The following is a 22108-nucleotide window of genomic DNA, read 5'->3' as shown; positions in this document are numbered from 1 at the left end:
AAGGAAAATAGAATCCTAATTAGAATAGCACATGAAATGATCTATCAGGGAACACATTATGGAGGGTTCTTGCTCTGAGGATATATTACATTTGCAACTGCTCTGATGATATATTTTAGTGTAGGTTCTATTGCCGTGACAAAATACATTACTGGAGTGATGGCAGTTGGTATTATACTTCATCAGAGCAATAGTTATTAGTGTTACACAGTACATCACCCAGATGACAGCCTTGTGAGGATGTGTAATACATAACCACCTTAATCCCATTCTGGTCATAAGTGCATGTGTTCACTGATATTAATAATGATTGTTAGTTTATATACTATGCAGACATAATACCTGCACTTCTGACTCTAACAATCAGTGTTGCTTTTGTAAATATTACTGTTAGGGCTTCTGCCATGCAGGAACTTTTCTGGTACAGGAAATAAATGATATACTGAGTGTAAATATACTGATTATCATCTTTTCCTCCAGTATGTGACAGAGGTTAGCTGACAAAAAAAAAACCCTTAACATAGTCAGTCATGCTGACTATCAGCAGGCCTGTACTGTAATAAATCATACATTATTTTTAAGTAAAAATTCTCAGACAATCCAAATGCATAGATCTACTAGCACAGTGACAGCTCAGAAAAAAGGGACATTGATGACTGATAATTTGCACTCTGTCTATTAATAATTTCTAAATCCTGAGATTACGATGTTGATATATTAGTGAATGCCTCCATATATATGTATGTGTGTGTGTGTGTGTGTGTATATATATATATAGATGTGTGTATATATGGAGACTCTATATATTTATTTATTTTTTGAGTCTGTGCATATGTTGTCAGAAATCTGTGTTTTATATCTGGGATTGGGGACCACAGGGATCCAAGACATCTTCTGACATACATTCAAGCAGTGGTGAATAAAATAAGGCAAGGAAATGCATGCGGGATTGTTGTTGTTGTTATATTTCTTCTATTAACTAAAGTTAACCTGACTGGGTTTTATAACCACAATAAAGCCAGTGCATTTCCTTCACTTATCACATGTACTGATATTTCCAAAGAAGGATGTTGTGTTTTCTGGGGGGAAAAAATGTTGTGCTTACACACTGCTGGGGTTCTGGAGTGTTAGCACTGGTCCTGGCAGCCTGTTGCCCCATGCTAGTTCCCCTGCTGGTCTTTGCCCAAATTTAAAAATGACAATGGAAGCATTTTTGAAAACAACTATGAAGGCAACTCTTTTACTATATTTGGAAACTCAATCTGTAATGACATCTTCCCTGTCATATTTCATTAATGATAACTTTGGGTACATGCAGACATTATACTGAAGTTAGGTTGATCTAAGTGCTGATCTATATATATGTTTGGGGAGGTTAGACCGGGCAAAAAATGGCTAGCCCAATCTGATTTAGGACACCATAGAAAGTGCACTAAGTTAGATCAGGCATGGGTTAGCCTGATCTACCGAATATACGTACATACTTGGAGTGCAGCCCTGGGGCTGGGAAAGCCCAGCTGCTCACCCCAGCTGTGCTGCCCACCCAGGGGTGTGCTTTTCCTACACTTCCATCCCCCCCCCCCCAACACACACACACACCCTGACTGGACTATTTAAAGCCTTCTGGCTCCCTCTGCTCCCAGACAAATAATACCCGCTGTGGACTTGCTAACTTCTTCCCCACCACAACCAGCCCTTCATGGACCCTCTAGCCCCATGATGCTGCCCACTCCTGCCCCTACTCCGTCTTACTTAGATTGTGTTCCCAGTACAGTTCCCAGCATCAGGAAAGGTTTGTAAACGCAAGACCCAATCTACGATAGTGTAGCTTAAAGTACGACCTTTTGTTATACAATTTACGGCTTATTGCTTAACAACTTTTTTTTTCTATCCAGTTAATTAAAGAAGATCACTTTAAAAAGAAACAGATCATGTTAAGTGTTCATTAAAATAATCTGATTGAGTTCATGGTAGCCATAGTATAGATAGATAGAGAACATTAATAGGCTGAACTGAGTATTAAAATGTCTGGAAAAAAATCTATTTTGGTTCTTTGGGACTGTGGTTAAGTCTAGCTTTTATTTCTATCTATTTCAAGAAATGAAACGCAATAGTTATTGCATGATTTTATTTCTAAACAATCTAATTTTTTCAAGACATTGATCCAAATACACCACATGCCATTTTTAATTCATGTTTAGCTTTCTGATTAAAGATAGAAAACTACAGATATATCATTTCAGAGTGCATGTTCTCCCATGAACAACTTCATCAATTGCATTAATCTGTACTTCTAATATATAGGCTTAGTTTTTTAAACTGATGCATCCTATAATTTTGTTCATAACTCTAAATGAACCATTTTGAAAAGATATCCCTGGAGAGACATTAACTTAGACACTCTTTGAATAAAGCACTCCTGGGTGTTTTCTATTTGTCACATTTCTATAAATATATATGTGTAAAGAGCGTTGTGGAAGGAAATAAACAGTCTGAATGGGTTGGCAGCAGACAGATCATTTTGAAGTGAACATGCACTTTAGAGTTCCAATTACTGGTTAATATTTCAGCAAAAATAGAGACAGGAAAAATAGCCTCTAATTTAATTTTAAAAAGGCTAGAAAACTGGTATTAGTATTTAACAACTGATGATATAAAATAATCATTTATTCCAAAACAGAGTTCTGATAACACACGAAACAGGTCAGACTACATCAAAGCAACATACATGCAGCCTTTAAATTTCAGCTGCATGAATGCTTTCTATATTCCTTGCATATAATGCCCAGTTTCCTTAGGAAATAAAAAAGGACATGATCACTTGAAAGAGGGCAATTTAATTTAATAGATGAATAGATACTGCATTTTCCTCAGTACTGTTACTGTAGAGTTACTCCATGAAGCCATACATAATTCATTAAAGTAAAAATGCCAGTATGCTTCTACCTTGTTAATATACATGGATAATATAGATATTTGACTCTGTATAATTTTAGTGCCCCCTTTTAGGAAATGCCAAAGATATGCTTCGCCCTAAAGATGTAGTTCATTCCATAAGGATGAAATTTTCCATGAATAGCTATCCAGGACAGGGCCTTTATCTTTAAATTCCACCTACACCCTGAAATTTAGCATGTGGTACATGTCCTCTAAGAATATTAATACTGTTAATTCATTAATTAATTTAAAATATTAATTGTATTAATACTATTAAGGATTTTTGTGGATGATATCTTTTGTTCTAACCATGCAGTTGGTCCAGTAAAAGATATTACTTATAAAAATATTTGCCCCTTCCATATTTCCTGGACCATCAGAGCTACAGCATCATTCAAAGCGTACTTAATACTATTTAATTTTTCTATGACAGCTCAGGGTGGAGCAGATGCTGCCCACTCTTTTGAAGTGACACCCTGTAGACACATATAATTTAATTCAAAATCTCTTTGTAGTCAATAAAAAGATGCCCATTGACTTCAATTGGCTTTGGCTCAATCCCTACCTCAGTTAGGACAAACAGACAAGTTTAGAAGTTATAGCAAATAAATCAAGCAAACAAACAAAAATGAAAAATCATGGGTGTTTTTTTTACTTATTTGACTATAATATTATTACAGAATTTCCACAGTAGTTGCTAAGTGTTGCATAGTAATAAAAGGGGGGGGGTCAATTTTCAGTGTAATGTATTTAATGACTTAGTACTTAAGCAAATGCAAAAACACAAAGCATAGATAATCACAAAAAGTACGTTATCTGTTTGGACCATCTCCGTTTTGGACCATCTCAGTTCATTTTTTATTACTGATACTAGAATTCCCTACAAGGGAAGATGCTAATAAGCTAGTATGGGTATACCTGCACTTCATTGTCTTTTTGTTTTATCTTTTTTTTTTCAGGATTGCCCAGCAACCTCTTCAGCCTTATGGATTTGAGGTATCTCCCTTCCAGAGTGACAAGCTTCCTGATCACATTTGAGAGAATTTTTCACTTTCACTTCAGTTGAAGCCATTCATTACACACAGCCCTGGTATTAGGGCCCTACATGACGAACTGCTCCCTTTCAGTCCTTCTGTCTTGCTGCTCATCACTGCTTCCTTGGAGATCAGCACTATTCTCCTTTGAATCCATTAGTCATTCTTGAATAATGACATAAAAGCTTAGCAGTGCTTTAGAAAAGACGCCTTTTATTATACTTTTTTTTAACAACCATTAATATCTATAACACTCAGCAGTCTTCTAATTTTCTTTTGTGAAAGGACAAGCTGTAACTACATGACAAAATGGCATGGGGTCCTAAACTATTACCAGTTTCATTAACATAGGTGAAATAGGAAGAAAAAGAACAATACGTTTCATTCATGTCAGTTACTGGAAATTTCTAGGTTTTCGAAAACCTCTTATCTGCCTTCAGCTGAATTTATAAACACTAATTAAAGTAAAAATCCAGTATGACAGGCACATTGTTTTTCTTTATCCAAGTACCTTAAAGAAAGCAGTCCAAAACCGAGTATGAAAGGATTCAGGCACTACACCAAATTAATGACAGCATATCAAAATATCATTTAAAATACTCTATTCATGGTAAAAACTGTTAGTTTTCCTGGTCTTATCTGATCATATAGGAGCCCCTACCTGAGAGCAGGATAGTAAAAAGGAAAATTGATAAGCTTTACCTATGTTCCTCTCCAGTCACCTACTGAGTAAGGATGGCATTTTGTGGCAACTAATGGCTAATTCAGAATGAGTCCACATTGCCTATGCAGAATGAGCATAATCAGAAAAGCTATGCACAGGGAGCCGGAGTAACTTGTTAAGGGGTGAGACAAAATGAGACAAATGAAACTGAAAGGTAATTCTGTGCTCTGAGTATACCAGACTATGTGCTGAGTATAACAGACTATGCGCTGAGTATATCAGACTAAATACTATAATTACTTTTCAGGGACATGTATTTAATAATAATTTAATATTTCTGATTATATTCTAATTCTATGGGAGTCTCTACCCAAACTGTTGTTTTTCATGCAGGTTATCACTAAATATTTCTGTTGTGCTGGGTTAGCTTAGATCTTCTGATTTTGTGATTGTGATTTCTGAAATTCAAGTCTTAGGGTGGCTAAGTAGTCATAACTTTCTAAATAAAAATGTTTAGATTAATACCTGCATGCCTGATTTTTTTTTCCCCAAAATGATATTTCATTAGGATTGTATCAAAAACCTGGATGTGCATCAAGATGTAAGCCACAGCTTGCAAGATCTATACAAACAAGTAGTATCTTGTAATAGAGTATTTTTGATGGAGAAATTTCTGATGAATAAATATTTGCATAACATGTTTGTGATGCAGTGCTGCTTAGATATAGCATTTGATTTATATCAAAATTGTGTTTTAGGTGTTGTTATGGACACCAAATTTATTTCATAACCTGCTTTCTGAGAGCTTGCTTACTACTGAAATTACTCTAAAATCACCTTTTTATAGGAACTAGGATGATTGTCTTATAGCTGGACCTTTCAACTGGCAAAGACACATGGCTGTTGTCTTATAGTGCCCCTTTGAAACCTGATTTCCAGGTGGTAAGTGTTCTTAGCATGCTTTTTCCCCTTCCCTTTAACTTATCATTGAGAGAAGGGGATCTCTTCTCAGTGGAGAAAAATAGTTAAATTGGTAACCCAAGGGTCTCTCAAAGACTTAGAAATTATTTTCACTGATTTTTGTAAATTTTTATACAGAATTGTCCTCTTTGAAGAAAGAAGTATATTCATGATAAGATGGTGATAATATTAATTCATGGCCAAGGGTGTGCTTTGAATGTTAGTGAAAGCTGCTTAACACTACTAATATTATACAGTACATTTGTAACGCCTTCTGATATACATGCACCTTCTGAAACTTTCTTCCTACTTTATGCCAATTCTGCAGAAAAAGCAGAATTAATAGGTTTCAGTAGTATCCTTGGTTCATGTAGAATATAAATGACTTTACAAGGAGGAGTGTAATCTCCAAAGAGTGAAACATTTTTTTCCTATGATTCTTCTTTTAATTCTTTCCCATTTGATGGTGGGAGGACAAGGGAACTAGGTTACCCTGCTTTTATTTACAGTAACTTGCAGGGCAGAGGACTGTTGAAGCAGAAGAAACTTCATTCTTTCAACAAGTTTACAGTTTCTGTCACAAAAGATGGTTTCACGGGGTAAAGGGTTATCTGTTGGGCAGTTATTTATATCTCTGTTGCAATGGCAGAGATGGGACAAAAGTAGGTTTATGCAAGTTTTAAGGAGGTTTGGGGGACAAGAGCATTCTGCCTAGCCTGGTCTCAGCTGCACAGAAATGTAAGCTTGTGCTTGATAGATAATAAGGCTGGCAATACATTCCTACTATATTAATAGACACAAGCATTATTTTTATTAAAAACACATTTGCATGTGTTTCCTGATAGAAGAACAAAATATACCAGAACTCCTGCTGAGTTCATTTTTCAGATTGGTTGAAGTTTAAGCATTGTGAATTTATCTTTTCTCTAATTCTGAAAAATGGATATTGCTGGGTTTTCTTTCCTTTGGGACTCTCAGAGTAGGCTCAGTACAATCTGTAGCACAGACCCTATGAAGTTAATGGGAGCTTACCATTAAGTTCATTGGATCCAATATTTTACTCAAACAATGCACAAAAAGGCAAAGAGACAGGGGTTGAGGCTTTCAATGTGGTCCAGAGGAGATACATTAATGCTGTGAGGCTATTTGAAAAGAAATTATATGAGTAAATCCCCTAGAAAGCTTTGAATATCTCTGAAATTCACTGAATACATCATTCTTCTCTACACCAGATTTTGATAGTAGCATTAAGCTTTAGGAACAAAATGCAGAGATTTTTTTTCTCCCTTTTAGTGTGGAATTTCTGCTACCCTGTAGGAAGTGGTTTCATACATGCATTAGAAGTATACATACCTCTAATCCAGAAAGCTTGTCTTGCGTTATGATATCTCTTGACCTCATAACAATGCCGGAAACTAAAAAAAATCAACCTCTCAGAGACAATCCAATGACCTGTGAAACAGTTTAACCTTATGTCTCATATTTAGTTAAAAGCCAATTACCAACCAATTAAAATCTATTTTAATTCTTCTTTTCCTGGGTACTTAAAGAATGGTTAAACTGTATTCATTTCTGCACAAAAAGCAGGTCAATGTTTAGGTACCTTCCAGGCAGATAATTGTATAAACCAGTCCTTGAGGCAAGTTATCAATAAGGATGGCCCTTGGAATCATATAAAATACACTATTTGACTTCCCAAAGAATCAGTAGTCAACATGTCTGCCTTCCAGGCAAGATATTATACTGACATGCCTAGAAGGCAGGTCAGCATACTCAGATACCTCAGCAGATATATTGCTATAAAAGCCCTAAATTTAAATCAGTCTATGCTAGCAAGAATCAAATTCAGACTTCTCTATTGTATTGAGAGAGTGAGCACATCTAAAAGAAATCCTCTTAGCAAATAGCTTCTCAAAGGAGACCAACAGAATGGCCTCTGCTCTGAGGCTTACAAGGGCATCAGGGTCTTCCTGTAATGTTGAATAGTAGTCTAGTTTTCCTTTCTTTTCAGATACCAAAATGGCATCAAAACGATCAGGACACTGGATGATTATCAAAGTAAGATTAACACTTCTTACCTTTTATAATTTTTTGATCCTTTGGTATAAATTCTGTTAAATAAATCCTGGAAGGGTCAGCTACTGAATCCTTTTAGCATATGTTCTTACACTTTTTTTTCCTTGTCTTTTTATTTTTTTTGGTATATCAGAAGTAGCACATCAGGTTTTTCTCATAGAAAGAGAAAACATTCAAATAAGGGTTCAGTTGTGTCTTCACTGTAAATACAGATGGAAAGTCCATTGGGTAGCCCCAGGAATACCTTTCCCTCCTACTTCTCCCGTTTCTCTGGGAATAGAGTCTATATGGAACCAATAGTGCAACTTCTATGCTGACTTTGTCCTTTTAGAGGATGGGGCTAAGGGTGCAGCAGAAGCTCATATTTTTGTCACAGACCCATCTATGGAAGATTGGAGAGACGGTCACACTTTAGAAATCATTTCCATTCTTTCATTGTTGCTTTAACTGGTACCTAGCACAAATGCAAAAAGTAATCCCTTTGTGGCCCTATTTTTAAAAAATGGATAATTTCCAATATGCCCAAGATTTATAGCTGCAGGTATCTTACACAATGTTTTTTTAATCTGTTAAAATATGTTTCAGTCTGCAATATTTCTTTTCACGTGGGGGGGGGGTTCTCTGTGACTAAGTGGTATACATTGATATTCTCTGTCAGACATCTATCCTAGAAAAAACACAATGTAATTTAAAATGAGTCAGTTAAGAAGCCATGGGGGAGACAAAGTCAAATGCAAGTATTCTCTTCAAGTAGTGAGAGTGCAGTGGGTTTGTAGCATCTCTAATTTTGCCATTGCAACCTATTTGTTGACCATTTAAAAAAATCATATTCATTTGTACCTGGAACATGCTTGAGGGTTGGCCCTAAGAAGAGTCTATTAATGAAAGAGAGATGCACAATTTGTTTCATAAAACCACGTTTCTTGTTTTCATATTTTTCTCAGTAATAGAAATGTGTATAAAGTACAACATTGAAGTGTACAACCTTGACAAAGTTGCAACAAACCGTGGAGCTCTGACACTGTTTCCTCCAATCGCATATTGTTTTGGTTCAAGTATCGCTGTTCAGCTTTGCCACTGAAAAAAAAGCTGGTGATAGGTCAAACAATATGACTGAAAGAGCAGTTCTAGTGGCATAGGGAAAAAAATTATTAACTTCCAAAAATAATAAATTGAGGGTGGATTTGCAAGGGGTTTGTCACCTTCTTCTTTCTCTGCTGGAGAATCCAGACATCTTCAGAAAAAAAATAGTTAATTTGATTTCAGCATTATGATATGTTTTAGGTTTTGCTTTACTCATTCAGGAAAGTATAATATGCTGCTTGGTCTACCCATATTGCACATTGAGCTATGACGCTTATTGTCACCCCCTCAATATTCTGTCCTGGACAAAGTAGATTGGAGTGAGACAAATGAGCAAAGCTTTAACTTCCTTCTCCTACCTCATCACCTAATGGATAGAAAAGCTAGTCAGAGGTGATTGTGGAAATAATTTCCATCCTGCAGTAACTTATTACCACCCCAAAGCAAAAGGAAAACATGGCAAAGGTTGTGAATCTATCACAATTCCTTCCTATGGCAAGCCAGCTGTACACTATATCTTACCCGGGACTAAGTCTTAAGGGGCAGTCTAGCTCATAGGGACTCTCTGGGTATTCGTGTTGATAATATGCCTCTGCAGGGGCTGACAGCTTCCTGCTGTAACTTATGGTGCTTCACAGGAAGAGCCATGAGTTACAGCATTCCCCCGGACCCAACAGAAGTTCACTGTTTAGTCCAGCAGATTGCGGGTTGAACTCCAGTTTGGAGTGGCTGCATGTGTGTATCTACTCTCCCCTAGCCCCTTCCACCCTTCCAGATTCACTGCTGTATTCAGAATGGGAGGGGGACAAGGGAGGGAGCTCAGTCTGGGGTTTGTCTAGCCTGTTCTGAAGGATGGGTAGGTGAATTGGAGCCCTCCCACACCTCAGGGGGGCTCCACTCTACCCACTCCACCCTCTAGCACAAGGTGGGCAAACTCCAGACAGAACTCCCTTCCTTCCCATGTCACTCTCCCATTCTAAAATGACCCCAGGAGCAGGACTGGGCTGCATCAACCCAGACCTGCTCCCAGCATGTACTGACAGAAATTCATGAAGGCACTCCACTTTGGAGCACCTTCATCTGAACCCTCATGTAATGAGAGTTCAGATTGTTGTGCTATTGGGCACTCTTTAAGTGCTTTGCAGCTGTGTCCTTCTGTAAGGATACAGGATATACTGGTATAATATATTTAATGTACTTCATGTTTAAATTGTTTTAAATAATTTGCAAGCTATAAAATGATTTGCTATAACAATAGACCTTTGGTCATCACCTGTCTACCCTAAGTTTGGGCCTATCCAAGTTTCTGTTGCAACTTATAACATTAACACTGTTTCCCCACCACTGAGGTAATCACCTTATGATTCATTAATTAATTACATCATGTTTCTACAGTATGTTTAAGGCTATAGATAAATGTTATGTAGAATTATTTGGGGAAACTGAGAAAATCATTCTGTTAACAATTATACCTTTTTTCATTATAGAGTATCTGTTGCCAACAGGATATTTTTTTGTTTAGCTTTCGTCTTTATTTTGGGGGATTTTTACAAGACTTCTTTTGTTCCCACTGTTTATGGTTTATTGGAGATTATAACTCTTTATGACATCATGGAGCTCTTATGGATACAGTTTTCTCTATTAATCAAAGATTGGAGAATTAGATTGCTAACAGCAATGGAAAGCCGCTAAAAGCCTAATGCCAACTGTTTTCTTACTTGCATAGTAGTTTTAATATATAGGCCATAATTATCAAAAAAAGATGCCTAAAAGTTAGGCTGCTGTATCCATATTTACTAATCTAAGTGGCTCAGTTTCAAGTGTTGTGCAGCAATCATTTCCCAGTGGGAGATCAAATATGTAGCACTTCAGTGTAACAGTTTAAGCTTGTGCAGTTAGGGAAAAACTGTAAACTGTGAAATGACCTGAATCACCTTTGCATTACTGCAGCTTTTCACTTGTGTAATTCCATTACTAAGTATTGAAGTAGTGAATCATGCCCATATTTTAGATGAGCATATACACTGGTTCAAACAATGTACTTGATTCATTTTCCATTTAAATAAGCATGTATATTTTGAGTCCTTACTGGTGTTTTTGAGATGTAGCCATCTACATCCATTTTGCTGATTCTAAAAAGGTATAATCTGATACATTTAAAAAACAATGTGAAATTAAATAGGTGGCAGCAAGATGTTATGAAGGTACTGATCCCTCAGTTTCTACAGCTCTAGAATCAAGTAAACAGGTTCAGTATGGGTTATATTTCCCACGGCAAAATCCCTGAACTTGTTTGATTCCCTTCGTTCTGGTATTTTACCGTGGAAGAAAATGGAATGTATTTGTATAATATTGTGCCTCTTGAATGACTTTATGGTATATTATTCTGCAGGCTTTGAAAAATTAAATAAAAGGAAAAGATGCATAAATATTATTTTAAGTTTCATTTTACCATGATATACAGTAGATTTGAATGAGTTTTTGTGACCTGTGAATATTTCATGGAAGAAAAAAAATGTTTCTAGTATGGTGTCTCTAAAAACTGTGGCTGCCTGAGAAAGTAGGTTATTTTTTTTCTATTTTCTTAACCTTCTTAATATTTGGGAAATTCACTACTGTTACATTTTATCTGAAGATGTTTTATATTGTATTCCATGTGGAATACAATATAAAATGCTGTTCCATTAGTGATGGGCTAAACCTAAAAGGCTTTTAGGATTTGTTTTGTTCCTAGAATAAGTTTATATGAATGTTTTGAACTGCTTTGGTCCAGATTAGGCTGAAAATAGTGCAAGAACAGATTTTCTTGTTCAGTCGGGATATTTGTGGTCCCTAACAATCCCAGGGATCACAGGCAGGGAATAGAATTAAGATTGATTTTTACAAAACTCAGCATAATATGATTTAAGTTTCGTTAAAAGCCTAAGGGAGATTTTAAAATAAATAAATATTTATTTATTTGAAAAATGTTCCCCTACTCTGACTGTAACTACATTTGTATTTGCAATGGCAGAGGAATGTATCAGTCACAAGAGACATCTGATTGCAAAACCTGGCTATAAAGGTATTCAGAGGTGAAAAGGCAAAATGTCAGGATGGTGGTAGCTGATAGGAGTTTGTACCATGCTTTCCATTTGATCAGTAGCCTATTAATAGTCGTCACCACTTGTCAGCATCACTACTGTGCAGCAATCATTTCTGATACTACCACTCTCACATACATGATGTGAGAGGCTGAGGTCCTACTTGAACTCCTACCTTCCTACGGATGAAGGTATTTTCCATCCCTTCTGCTGAAGCCATTTTACTGTGCAGAAAAGAATCTAAGTTTTCTTGTGTTAGAAACAGGATAAGAGCCAAAGGAAACATGATTGCAATGGAAAACAAGGTTATTATGGTGCTTAACTCCTTGTTCCTATTACTATTCATACATTTTATATGAAACAGTCATTGGATAAATAAAACAGTAATAATCCTAAACAAGGAGGACTGCTTTCAAATGGGGAAAAATCCTTTCAGAGTGAGAGCCAGCCTTCAAGCTGCAGAATTCCTCCTTGATTACTCTCCTTCTGGCATGTTGGATCTTGCCTTCTTTGCTACAAAATGGATACTCCTGCTCTTTCTAGCCTCTGTCCTAGTGATTAGGAACAAAGAGATCTGAATTTGAATCCCTGCACCTGAAAAGGGCCTACACCTCAGGTTACCTACTTTTGAGGGAAGTGCTTTTAATACAAGTCTCTTATATGCAAGGCAGGCATCATCTTTTCCTCCTCTAGCTGTCTTTTTTTAAATTAAAGTGATTATATCCATTTTGTTTTAGGCTAAACTCCATGCTGTAGTATGTGTTAGGGATGCTGTGAGTCTGCCTACTGAATTGGGCCTTCTCGATGGATATCTATACCAGTGGTTCTCATCTGGGGCATCATGAGAAGAAAAGCCTGATGGGGATTTGATAACAGTCTTCAAAAACCTGAAGGCTGATTAAGAGAGGATGGAGATGGACTTTTCTCTGTGGCTGTAGGGAGTAGGAGAAATGGCCTCAAGCTACAACAGGGGAAATTTAGGGTGGAGGTTAGGAGAAACTTTCTGACTATCTGGTGGTCAAACATTGAAACAGGCTACCTAGAGAAACTGTGGAATCTTTGGAAGTTTTCATAAGCAGGTTAGACAGGCACTTGGCTAGGTTTGGTGAGGGATGATTTGCGCAGGGGGCTGGACTAGATAACCTTGTGAGGTCCCTTCCAGCCCAACTTTCCTATGATCCTTTTTTTGTGCTATGCATAAATGTCGTTAAGAATTTAGGTGTTGTTCTGCCCAGGTTCTGTCTAGGGAACGTTCAGTAAAAGAAATTAGCTCAGACATTTAGACACCTCCTTGGACAGGCACCCACTGAATAAGGTTTTTTAGATTGCAGTTTTGGACTTAGGTGCCCAAAATCTACTTAAGTCCTATTTTATGCCCTAAGTCCAGTCTTAAACTTTCATAGAAAGTTAATAAAACTGATATATTGTTTAGATCTAGGACTTGGTGCTGGGTGTTTAAAGACCTACACAGGCATGCTTGGGAATTTATAAAAGCTTACTCGATGTGCTTAGGCATTTTTGGAAACCCCAGTGAGTGCCAATCTTTATCTTTGAGCATTTTAGTACCCCAGAAAATCTGGCCCTTAGGCACTTTGGCATATCTTGTTCAATATTCAAGGCTGGGGGAGGCCATGGATATTATTTCAGAGGACTCCTATTACCTACTAGCAAAATAGAAAGTGTTTACCATCAGCAGAAGTCCAGACAACAGGTACCTGCATATTAACAATGCCTCCTTTTTCACCGGTCTACTTTAAAAGACTCCAGATGGTGCAATGTATTGCTTATTTCCATCCTTTCTTTAGAGGAACTGAATCAAGGCCATTTTGTCTTGTGTGTTATGCTGAAGACTTCTGTATAGAGGTAGCTGTTGAAGTGGAATTAAAAGCTTACTTTGCATCCCATTAAAGAACAATGTATCCAGTGGGTTCATTAAAGTCTTTTTCTAAAATGCTATTCATCGATTTTTTTTTTTTCACTACAGCCATAGTTTGTCTGTTTTTTGTCTTTAGTAGATCAGAACTCCAATATTTACCCACTAGAGCTAAACTTTATGTCAAGGAAATTAATCCCCTGATAGGAGAATTGTAAGTAAACCTGATAGTTGGATGACGGTTGTTGATGAGGCAGCTTACAAGGTCTGAAAGCAACTGTTCTCTGTGCTGCACAAATAAAAAAAGTCTTCAGCATAAGCTGAACAGCAAGCATTGTTACCCCCACACATTTCACATACTCTTCAGTAGTTCATTGTTTAATACAGTTGCAACATATGCCAAGGAAGTGGGAGTAGTGTACGCTTTGCATCAGAAAGGAATTGTTTGTATCATTCACATCAGGATACTGTAGATGGGAACATAAGGCTAGAATGTTCTCCCAGGAACACAATTCTTTGTGTTCACAGGCAACCATTTGTCTACTGAGCTCACAAAATGATGTACTCCTATCCTTATCATACCATACCCACAAAAAACCCTTAAAATAAAAACAACATAAAAACCAAACTTCAGCATACCACAGGTAAAAGTAGGGTAGACAAAAGTTCGTTATTACCCTGCTACTGCAATGGCAGAAAATGGTGTGTGTGTGTGTGTGTGTCTGTACACACACACACACACATGCACACACACACACATGCACAGATTTTAAATTAAATTGTTTTAACATTGCTAACCAGGACTTTATATGGTAATGTAAATGGAGGTTTACCAATTGTACAGTGATACTAATACTTCTGCTATGTTTTTTTTTTCCTTTTTTCCTTTTAAAATAATTAAATTAATATACCCAAAATTGAATTAGTCTTTTTCACAAGTGCATCAACATGACTGTTTGTGGACATCCTATAGTTGACCCTATCTCTTTTTCCATTGGTAGGGACCTATAGAATTTGTGGCAGAAGTGGGCTGTACATCAACTTCCTTAGTCTTGCAGGTTCCCCTGTGCCTTTCCCACTTGCCAACTGGTGGAGGAGCCCAGCTGCTCACTCCTGATTGACAGGAAGGTAAAAGAGACTGTTTTATAACATGGCACAGTTTTTGCCTCCTGGCCAGTAAGAACCAAGCAGCAGGGCCACCAGAGGCCCCCCTAAACCAATCAACAATGGGAAGGGTGCGGGGGTGGTGGGGAGGGAAGAGAAACTGGAGATTAAAGGAGCTGCCACACAGCCCACTTCCACCAGTAATTCAGTAAGGCCCTATTCATTGGATCCTATCTATGCCTCTTATAACAAAAATTCCTGGTCCGTAAGTATATATTTTTGTACTTCATACTGTTAAACTTTATACTATTTTATACTGATATATTCTACAAGGTGGTATAATATTTCCAGTCCAACAGTCCAACACTCTTTCATTTTTGTAGCGTTCCCAACTTTGTGACATTTGCAAATATCATAAGCATACAGCTAGTTCTTGCATCTGGGTCTTAAATTAAACTGTTGGATATCATGGGTCTCCAGTAGATCTGTTAGGAGCACTATTAATAATTTTTCCTTCCGTATCTGTTGTAAGACCTTGATTTTGTTGCAGTAAGCAAACTTAATTTGTTTTTTATGGTAATTTCAGTGGTTGTTTCTCTATTGACATTTGGCATCATAGCATTATCCTTATTTACGTCTTCATGCTTAGAGAATACTGAGGAAAATTGTTCAGTCAGAATTGGGGACAGACTGTGATTATCCTTGATTTCTCTCTCATCTTTAGTGCATAGTATCTCTCCTTTTCTTCTAGTTTCCTTATTTTATGACCAAGGAACCTTTTATATAATTGGTTCTAATTTTCTTTGCAAGATCCAACTCAGCTGAGGTATTTTGCTTTCTTGTTAAAAAATAACCTCTGTAACATTTATACTTTTGTTAAATGTAAAGCTGATATTAATGTAGCTATTGTTACATTCAATGAGTTAAGTAGCATAAGGTAGAAAAACAGCTTATAGATATATTTTTTTTTACAGAGAACAATGGTCAATTAATAAAATAATAAGGAAGGAAAAAATCTAGTAATACTAAACTTTTAGACAACCACTGCATCTCTTCTTTCCATATCCATGGCAGCATAAAATGTTTGGTTATCATTTTGATAATAGAAAGTAAGCAGTAATGGTTTATTACAACTACAATGATACAACCTGTGACAATTTATATTAAAAGAAGCTGGTTAAATTTTTCAAAATAGCATTCTTCAAAACCATTTACAATAGCTATTAAATATTATAGTTTTGTGTCCCTAGTTAGTAGAATTAGCCAATTGTTTTCTGTTGAAATTATTTACCAATGGAAAGCTGAAATTTTACATGGGAGAATTTAGGACAAAAACTCATATTGAAATTTCTTGTGAAAGAGATTTTGAATTTCAGTCAGATTTAATAATTGATAAATTGATATTGACAAGTTTTTCTTTTTCTGAGAAGTGGCTTCCCAGGAATACCAATATTTGCAAATGAGCAAATAGGCGAATTTATCTATGATTATTTATTATTTTGCATTCCTATTTGTTGTTCTAAATATAAATTTGTCACCCACTCAGACTGCATTATCAATACTGTATGACTTAGGGGGACAGAGCACACATCTACAACTACTGAGCAGAGAACATTTTGCAAAAAAAAAAAAAAATGCCTAATGGTTAAAACATTTTGAACAATCTATCTGATCTACACATTTATAGAAATTAGTATTGGTTTGTGAACAATATACCATATTTACTTAATTATAAGATGAGGTCCCCCCCCACCATGGGGGGCGGTGTAGTTCCTGGTCTTAGAATCAAGTATGAAGCTTGGGGTGGCAAGCTGTTGCTATGGCCCACACCCTAGCCCCTAACTGGGGTCAGGACCGTAGCCACAGCTGTTGCCTACCACCCACCACCTCTGTACCTTGCCATGTCTCCACTGCAGCATCTCCCCCATACCCTCCTGCCATGCAGCCCCTGCTGTCCTGTCTGCCTTTCTATCTCCCCCCTCACTGCCAACAGGCTGGTATACACTGCTGTTTGGGCACAGAGCACAGCTCAGCCTTTTAGCAGAAGCATGCAGCCTGCACAGCAATTATGGGAGCTGCACTGGGGCTGTGCTCCATGTCCTAAGCTACAACAGGGACACAACCTGCCAGCATGGAGCAAACATAAGAGTGGGAGGTAAGGAGAAGCAGAGGCCAGGGGTGAGGGGGATCCAAGCCTTTGGTGGGGCAGGAACAAGCAGGGGGCAAGCAAAAATGTATCAAAAAGGATAAAATTGTTAAAAAAAGAAAGAAATCCCTCTATCAAAACTGCTTACACTATCTGCTTCCCTACTGCCTGCCTCCTTGTAGTAGCGGTGGTAGGAGGGTGGGGGGATGGATTAAAAAAGGCCCTCCAATAATTAGATTCTATACATGGAAAATTATAACACATTTATAAATGTGCCAAGTATAGAAACTAATTTTCGTAGGGTCATCTTAAATTCAGGGTTGTCTTAGATTTGAGTACATGCCATATTAACAGGAAAAGAAAAGGAGTAAAGTACTCAGGTAATTAAATAATTTTATGTTTTAATTTAAAACATTTGTTTGGGTGAATTCATGCTTTGGTCATAAAGTTTTATCAGGGTGATACTTCAAAAGCTATATGTTAAAGTGAGTAAATAATTCATATTTTTAATGAGGTTACCTTGTTTTATTTGTATTTATTTTTTGTTATTACACTGTCATGCACTTCCTTAAATAGAACTTACGTGCGAGCATTTCCCCAGCTTCTTCAAGAGTATGTTTACCAGTAACAGTAGCAGCAAAGCTAAAATTGTAAAGCTAGCACATTCTTGTTTGTAGAGAAGAAAGCGGGAAGAGTTAGACCTGGATATTTTTGGTGATGATGTTCTCTGGGCCTCTAAAAAAAAAATGAAAGAAAGAAAAGAAAAGTTGTTTTGTAATTGGAGTGGAAAATCCCTTGAAAAATGATTTCAAATAAATTTTAGAATGTTAAAGGTGTCCAAAATCAGGATTGCCTGAAAATTTGTGAATTTATTAAATCAGTCATGTTGCCAGTCATGTTCTCTTTAGGCAAACAAATACATTTTAGTGTTTAAAATGCTTCAATTTCTGATTTCTTATTTAAACTGCAATGACCAGTTAAGTCTTGTAGGCTTATTCTAGGGTGCAGACTATTATGGCAATATGAAAAAATGCTGAGATACTTAAGTAGCTTCTGCTGATTGAGTGTAAATAAGTACTTTCCAATCAATAGGCATTTAAAGACACACTTGTTATTCTGGAACGATGGTATGAAATCTGTCTTGTGATGTTATGTATTCACATCATATAGAGGAATTCTATTCCTTTATTACAATATGTGCTGCAGCTACACATTGAGACTGAAATTACACTAAAGACCACCATCTTAAAAGGGCTACAACCCAGAATCTAATTTTTCACCTGCAGGCAGTTTTGTGGACACCGATAAATGGAGCCCAGTGGCTGGATGTACTTGACTAGCTACTGAATTTCAGGTTAAATTAGATGCTTAGCTATTTAAATGTTATTATTTGCATCTATAGTTATTTTTGCCCATGTATTTACAGGCATATAATTTAGTCTGCTTTTTTAAAAAAATGACCTAATCAACAAATTATAGTGGATTAATTTATCTGATATCAATAAAGGTAAATGGAGAGTGTAGAATGCCAGTGGAAAGTTTTATTCCATTAATTTGAAAAGATGCCCCAATTTACCATATAATAAAAAACTGTATTAATTATAGTACTATCTTAAATCTAGGGTTTCTGATCCATCAGAAATTTTAGGGTGTTGCTTTTTATTTTATTTTTTTGGTCCAAATTGGAAGCTCCTCAGATTGCAGAAGGCCAGACAAAATATTTTTGTCATTTTTCCCAGATAACAGCTGCAGTAAAATCTGTCTCATAAGGTAGCTAAAGTGGCTTTGAAGCAAAGGCAGAAAAGTCAGGCCCAGCTGTTGTTGTTGTCATTTGTCCTTTGACTTTCAAGATGACCATGGCATCACTGGTTGGTTTGCTTTCTGAGAAGATGTGAATGGCTGATCAGGCTCATTTGTGCTTTGAACTGTCTATGGCACACACTGAGCAAAATATGCCACTTGCCACTTGGATTGCTTGATCAACAGCTGATGCGCTGCTGTTGCAAGATTTATACTGTTTGCACTTCTCTGTCTCAGCAGTTCTTTTCCACTGATAGATGGTGGTTCCAGTATGAGTGAGGTTTCGCAAGGTGGAAAAATCTTCCCAAGACTTCAGGTCAATGTTGAAATGTTTCAAGGATGACTTGAGGGAGTCCTTGAAGTGTTTCTTTTGACCTCCCTGATGACAGTGTTTTCCCTCCTTTAGTTCACCATAAAAGATCTTCTTTGGCAGTCACTCATCTGACATCCTGGTAACATCGCCCGCCCCTCTCATCTGTGATTTCACCAACAGTGTGGATTCTTGAAATGCCTCTCCATGTACAAAGCTCAGTGTCTTGGACTTTGTCTTGCCATCTGATCCTCATGTGTTTCCTTAGACAGCCCATTTGAAAGTGGTTCAGCTTCATAGGATGACATCTATACACCATCCAGGTTTTGCATGCATACATCAGAATTAACAACACAATGGTTTTGTAGATCTTCAGTTTTGTATGCTGACTGATGCTTCTGCACTCCCACACATTTGTATGTAGCCTGCCAAAGGCCATGCTTGCTTTGGTAATTCTGTCATTGGTTTCATCATCAATGTGAACTGCACATGACAGTGTACTCCTGAGATAGGGGAACTTGTCCACTACCTGGAGGGTACTTCCCATCTTCAAAAAAAGGTGTGGGGTCCTAAGAAGCATGATCCTAGAGACTAGCAATCATACCCAGAGGTACCTGTGGGAAATTAAGATGCTCAGGAATCCTAAGGATCAAACTTAAGGGAAGGAATCTTCCAAAATAGTTCCTTCTATGAGACTGTGTAGATACTGGACCTTGAAGACTCTGGCTTCTTTACTTTTCATGCCGTTCAAGAAGAGCACACACCAACTGCTGAAACTTCCTCAGCCTGATGAAGGGTTTTTGAACCTGAAAGCTTGCTTAAAATTTTTTTCCCAACTATTTAAGTTGGTCTAACAAAAGATATCAGATTCACCCAAAGAACCTTTGTCTGCCTGTATTTATGGCCCTGCATCCTTTCCTGAAACCACACTAACTCTTAGGCAAGAGCCCTTGTTCAATGTGTTGTATGACGTGATTCAACAGAATACTGGTGAGGATTTTACTGGCTATTGACAGCAAGGAGATGTCCTTATAGTTGTCACAGGTTTGTCTATTGCCTTTCGACTTGTACAAGTGGATGATGGATGCATCCGTGTACTGCTGGGGTATGGTACCTTGACTCCACATTGACTGGAACAGTTCAGTCAGTTTCAAAACCATGTTCAAACCTCTGGGCTTGTAGACCTCTACTGGTATACCATCTGCTCCAGGTACTTTACCATTTGACAGCAGGTTAATTGCTTTCACAGTCTCCATCAGCACTGGAGGATCAATGAAATATATTAATGCCTACTTGGGGCAGTCACTCAATTGCCTCCTCACTAATAGATGATTGTTGATTAAGGATATTGTTGAAGTGTTCTGCCCATCTCTACAGTATCTTTCCTTTATCCATGAGCAGTGTGGTGCCATCAGCATTCAATATTAGAGATGTTCCTGATGACATGGCCTATAAATTGTCCTCAGAGTATCATAGAGATTCTTCATATCATTCCTGTCTGCATAGGACTGAATTTCATCTGCATTGTTGTTTAGCCATGAGTTTTGCATCTCTCTGAGTTTGCATTGGACAAACTTCTTGATGTTATTGAAGGCTGGCTTCACAGATGTTGAAGTGCTGTCTTCTAAGCAGGCCTTATGGAGCTGATGTTTCTCATTCAGTAGTCTCCCTATGCCAGTATTGTTTTCATCAAGCTAATCTTAATGTTTACATATCGTGAGACTGACAGTATAGGATGTAGCTGAGTAGACAGTCTCTAAAGGATGCCTAATTTTCCCCCAATGTTACTGGAGTTTACATCAGTTGTTACTAGTTGGTTGCACAGTTCTTCAACAAATGCCTGTTTCTCCTGCCCAGTTTTAAAAAGAAAACTTACTCACTCTCCCACCTCTAGAAGGAGCACAGAATGGGAAAATCCTTAGCTTTGTATCTTCCCCAATGTACTGGCCAATACTGCTAATTTTATGAAAAAAAGAGCATGCATTTATTGTTTGTAGAGATCATCAACAAAGTACAATGAGAAACCAAGGGGTTGTACATGTTGATTATCTCAGAGTGAGTTGTGATATAGAGCTGCTTCTTTTCTTGGCTACTCAGGTTGTGCTGCAGTAACCTAACCATTCTTCAGGAAGAAGCCAAGGTAGAGGCATACCTTATAGATAGGGCAACCATATATGCACTTGCTTTGCTTGCACACAGCAGCAGCATTGCCTGCCTGGTGTACCATGCAACTCCATCTCCCCTCCAGAGTCCAGCCTGGGACTTTTGACCAACCGGCTGAGACCCACCTATGGAATTTTGGACTATCCTGGCCAACCTAGAACATAAGGTCACCCTACTTACAGACTAACTGAGTCAGAGAGGCATACATTTTTGTGAGCCACAGCTCACTTTATCACATGCTATTAAAGGGCATGCAGAAAGCAAGTTATCAAATTGAAGTAATGATTTGAATATAAAAGACACTGAAGGGAATGGAAAAATGAGGAGAGAGCATAGTGCTGAAGAGGCAAAAGTTGTTGGAGAGAACAATAAATGTGTATGTATGTAAAAAAAAAAAAAAAAATCCAGGTAATGGAATTACAATTTCTAATCCCCATTTAAAACATGCTTAACATAATCCAGTCTGGGGATGATTTCATGTTGTGCAATTTTGCAATTAGGTCAGTTTTTAAAATTTCATTGTTTCAGAACAGCTACTCTAAGGTCAGTGATGGAATGTCCTGGGAGGCCAAAGTGTCCACTTCTGGGCTTGATGTCAGCTTAGTGTCCATTCATTCTTGGATCTTGGAATCTTGGATGTTTAAATCAGTCTTATTGGGTCCAGTGGTGATGTGGTCTATGCTGACAAGGGTGTACAACTGGCATCTGGGTATAATGCAAGGCCTACTGCCTCAATAAGAACAGGAATTAGGTAGCTTATGGCTGGAGAGATGCCATTTGAGATTGGGAGCTTGTCTGTAAGAATAGTGCTGTTCCCCGTGGTTACCTTGACCATCATTTTCCAGGAGGGGTTCGAGGTCATTAATCATGTGCCC

The 22108-nt window shown here is 37.5% G+C and overlaps 1 protein-coding gene across 2 annotated transcripts in view; it reads left to right on the top strand.

Moving 5' to 3' along the window:
- The window catches only part of MGAT4C (MGAT4 family member C), a 302395-nt gene that overhangs the window by 144155 nt on the left and 136132 nt on the right, over window positions 1-22108 (top strand). For both annotated transcript variants that reach the window (XM_019514823.1, XM_019514822.1), the window contains 3 exons: window positions 3897-3933; window positions 5483-5577; window positions 7607-7653. In XM_019514823.1, the coding sequence (XP_019370368.1) occupies window positions 7615-7653 (39 nt within the window). In that variant the 5' untranslated portion in view covers window positions 3897-3933; window positions 5483-5577; window positions 7607-7614. The remainder of the gene's footprint in view (window positions 1-3896; window positions 3934-5482; window positions 5578-7606; window positions 7654-22108) is intronic.

Source organism: Gavialis gangeticus, unplaced genomic scaffold (assembly GCF_001723915.1).
Source record: "Gavialis gangeticus isolate Ggan-Ray unplaced genomic scaffold, GavGan_comp1, whole genome shotgun sequence".
In the NCBI taxonomy this organism is placed as follows: domain Eukaryota; kingdom Metazoa; phylum Chordata; order Crocodylia; family Gavialidae; genus Gavialis; species Gavialis gangeticus.
The sequence above is the reverse complement of the archived record's forward strand: the minus strand, read 5'-3'. Positions and strand labels throughout refer to the sequence as shown.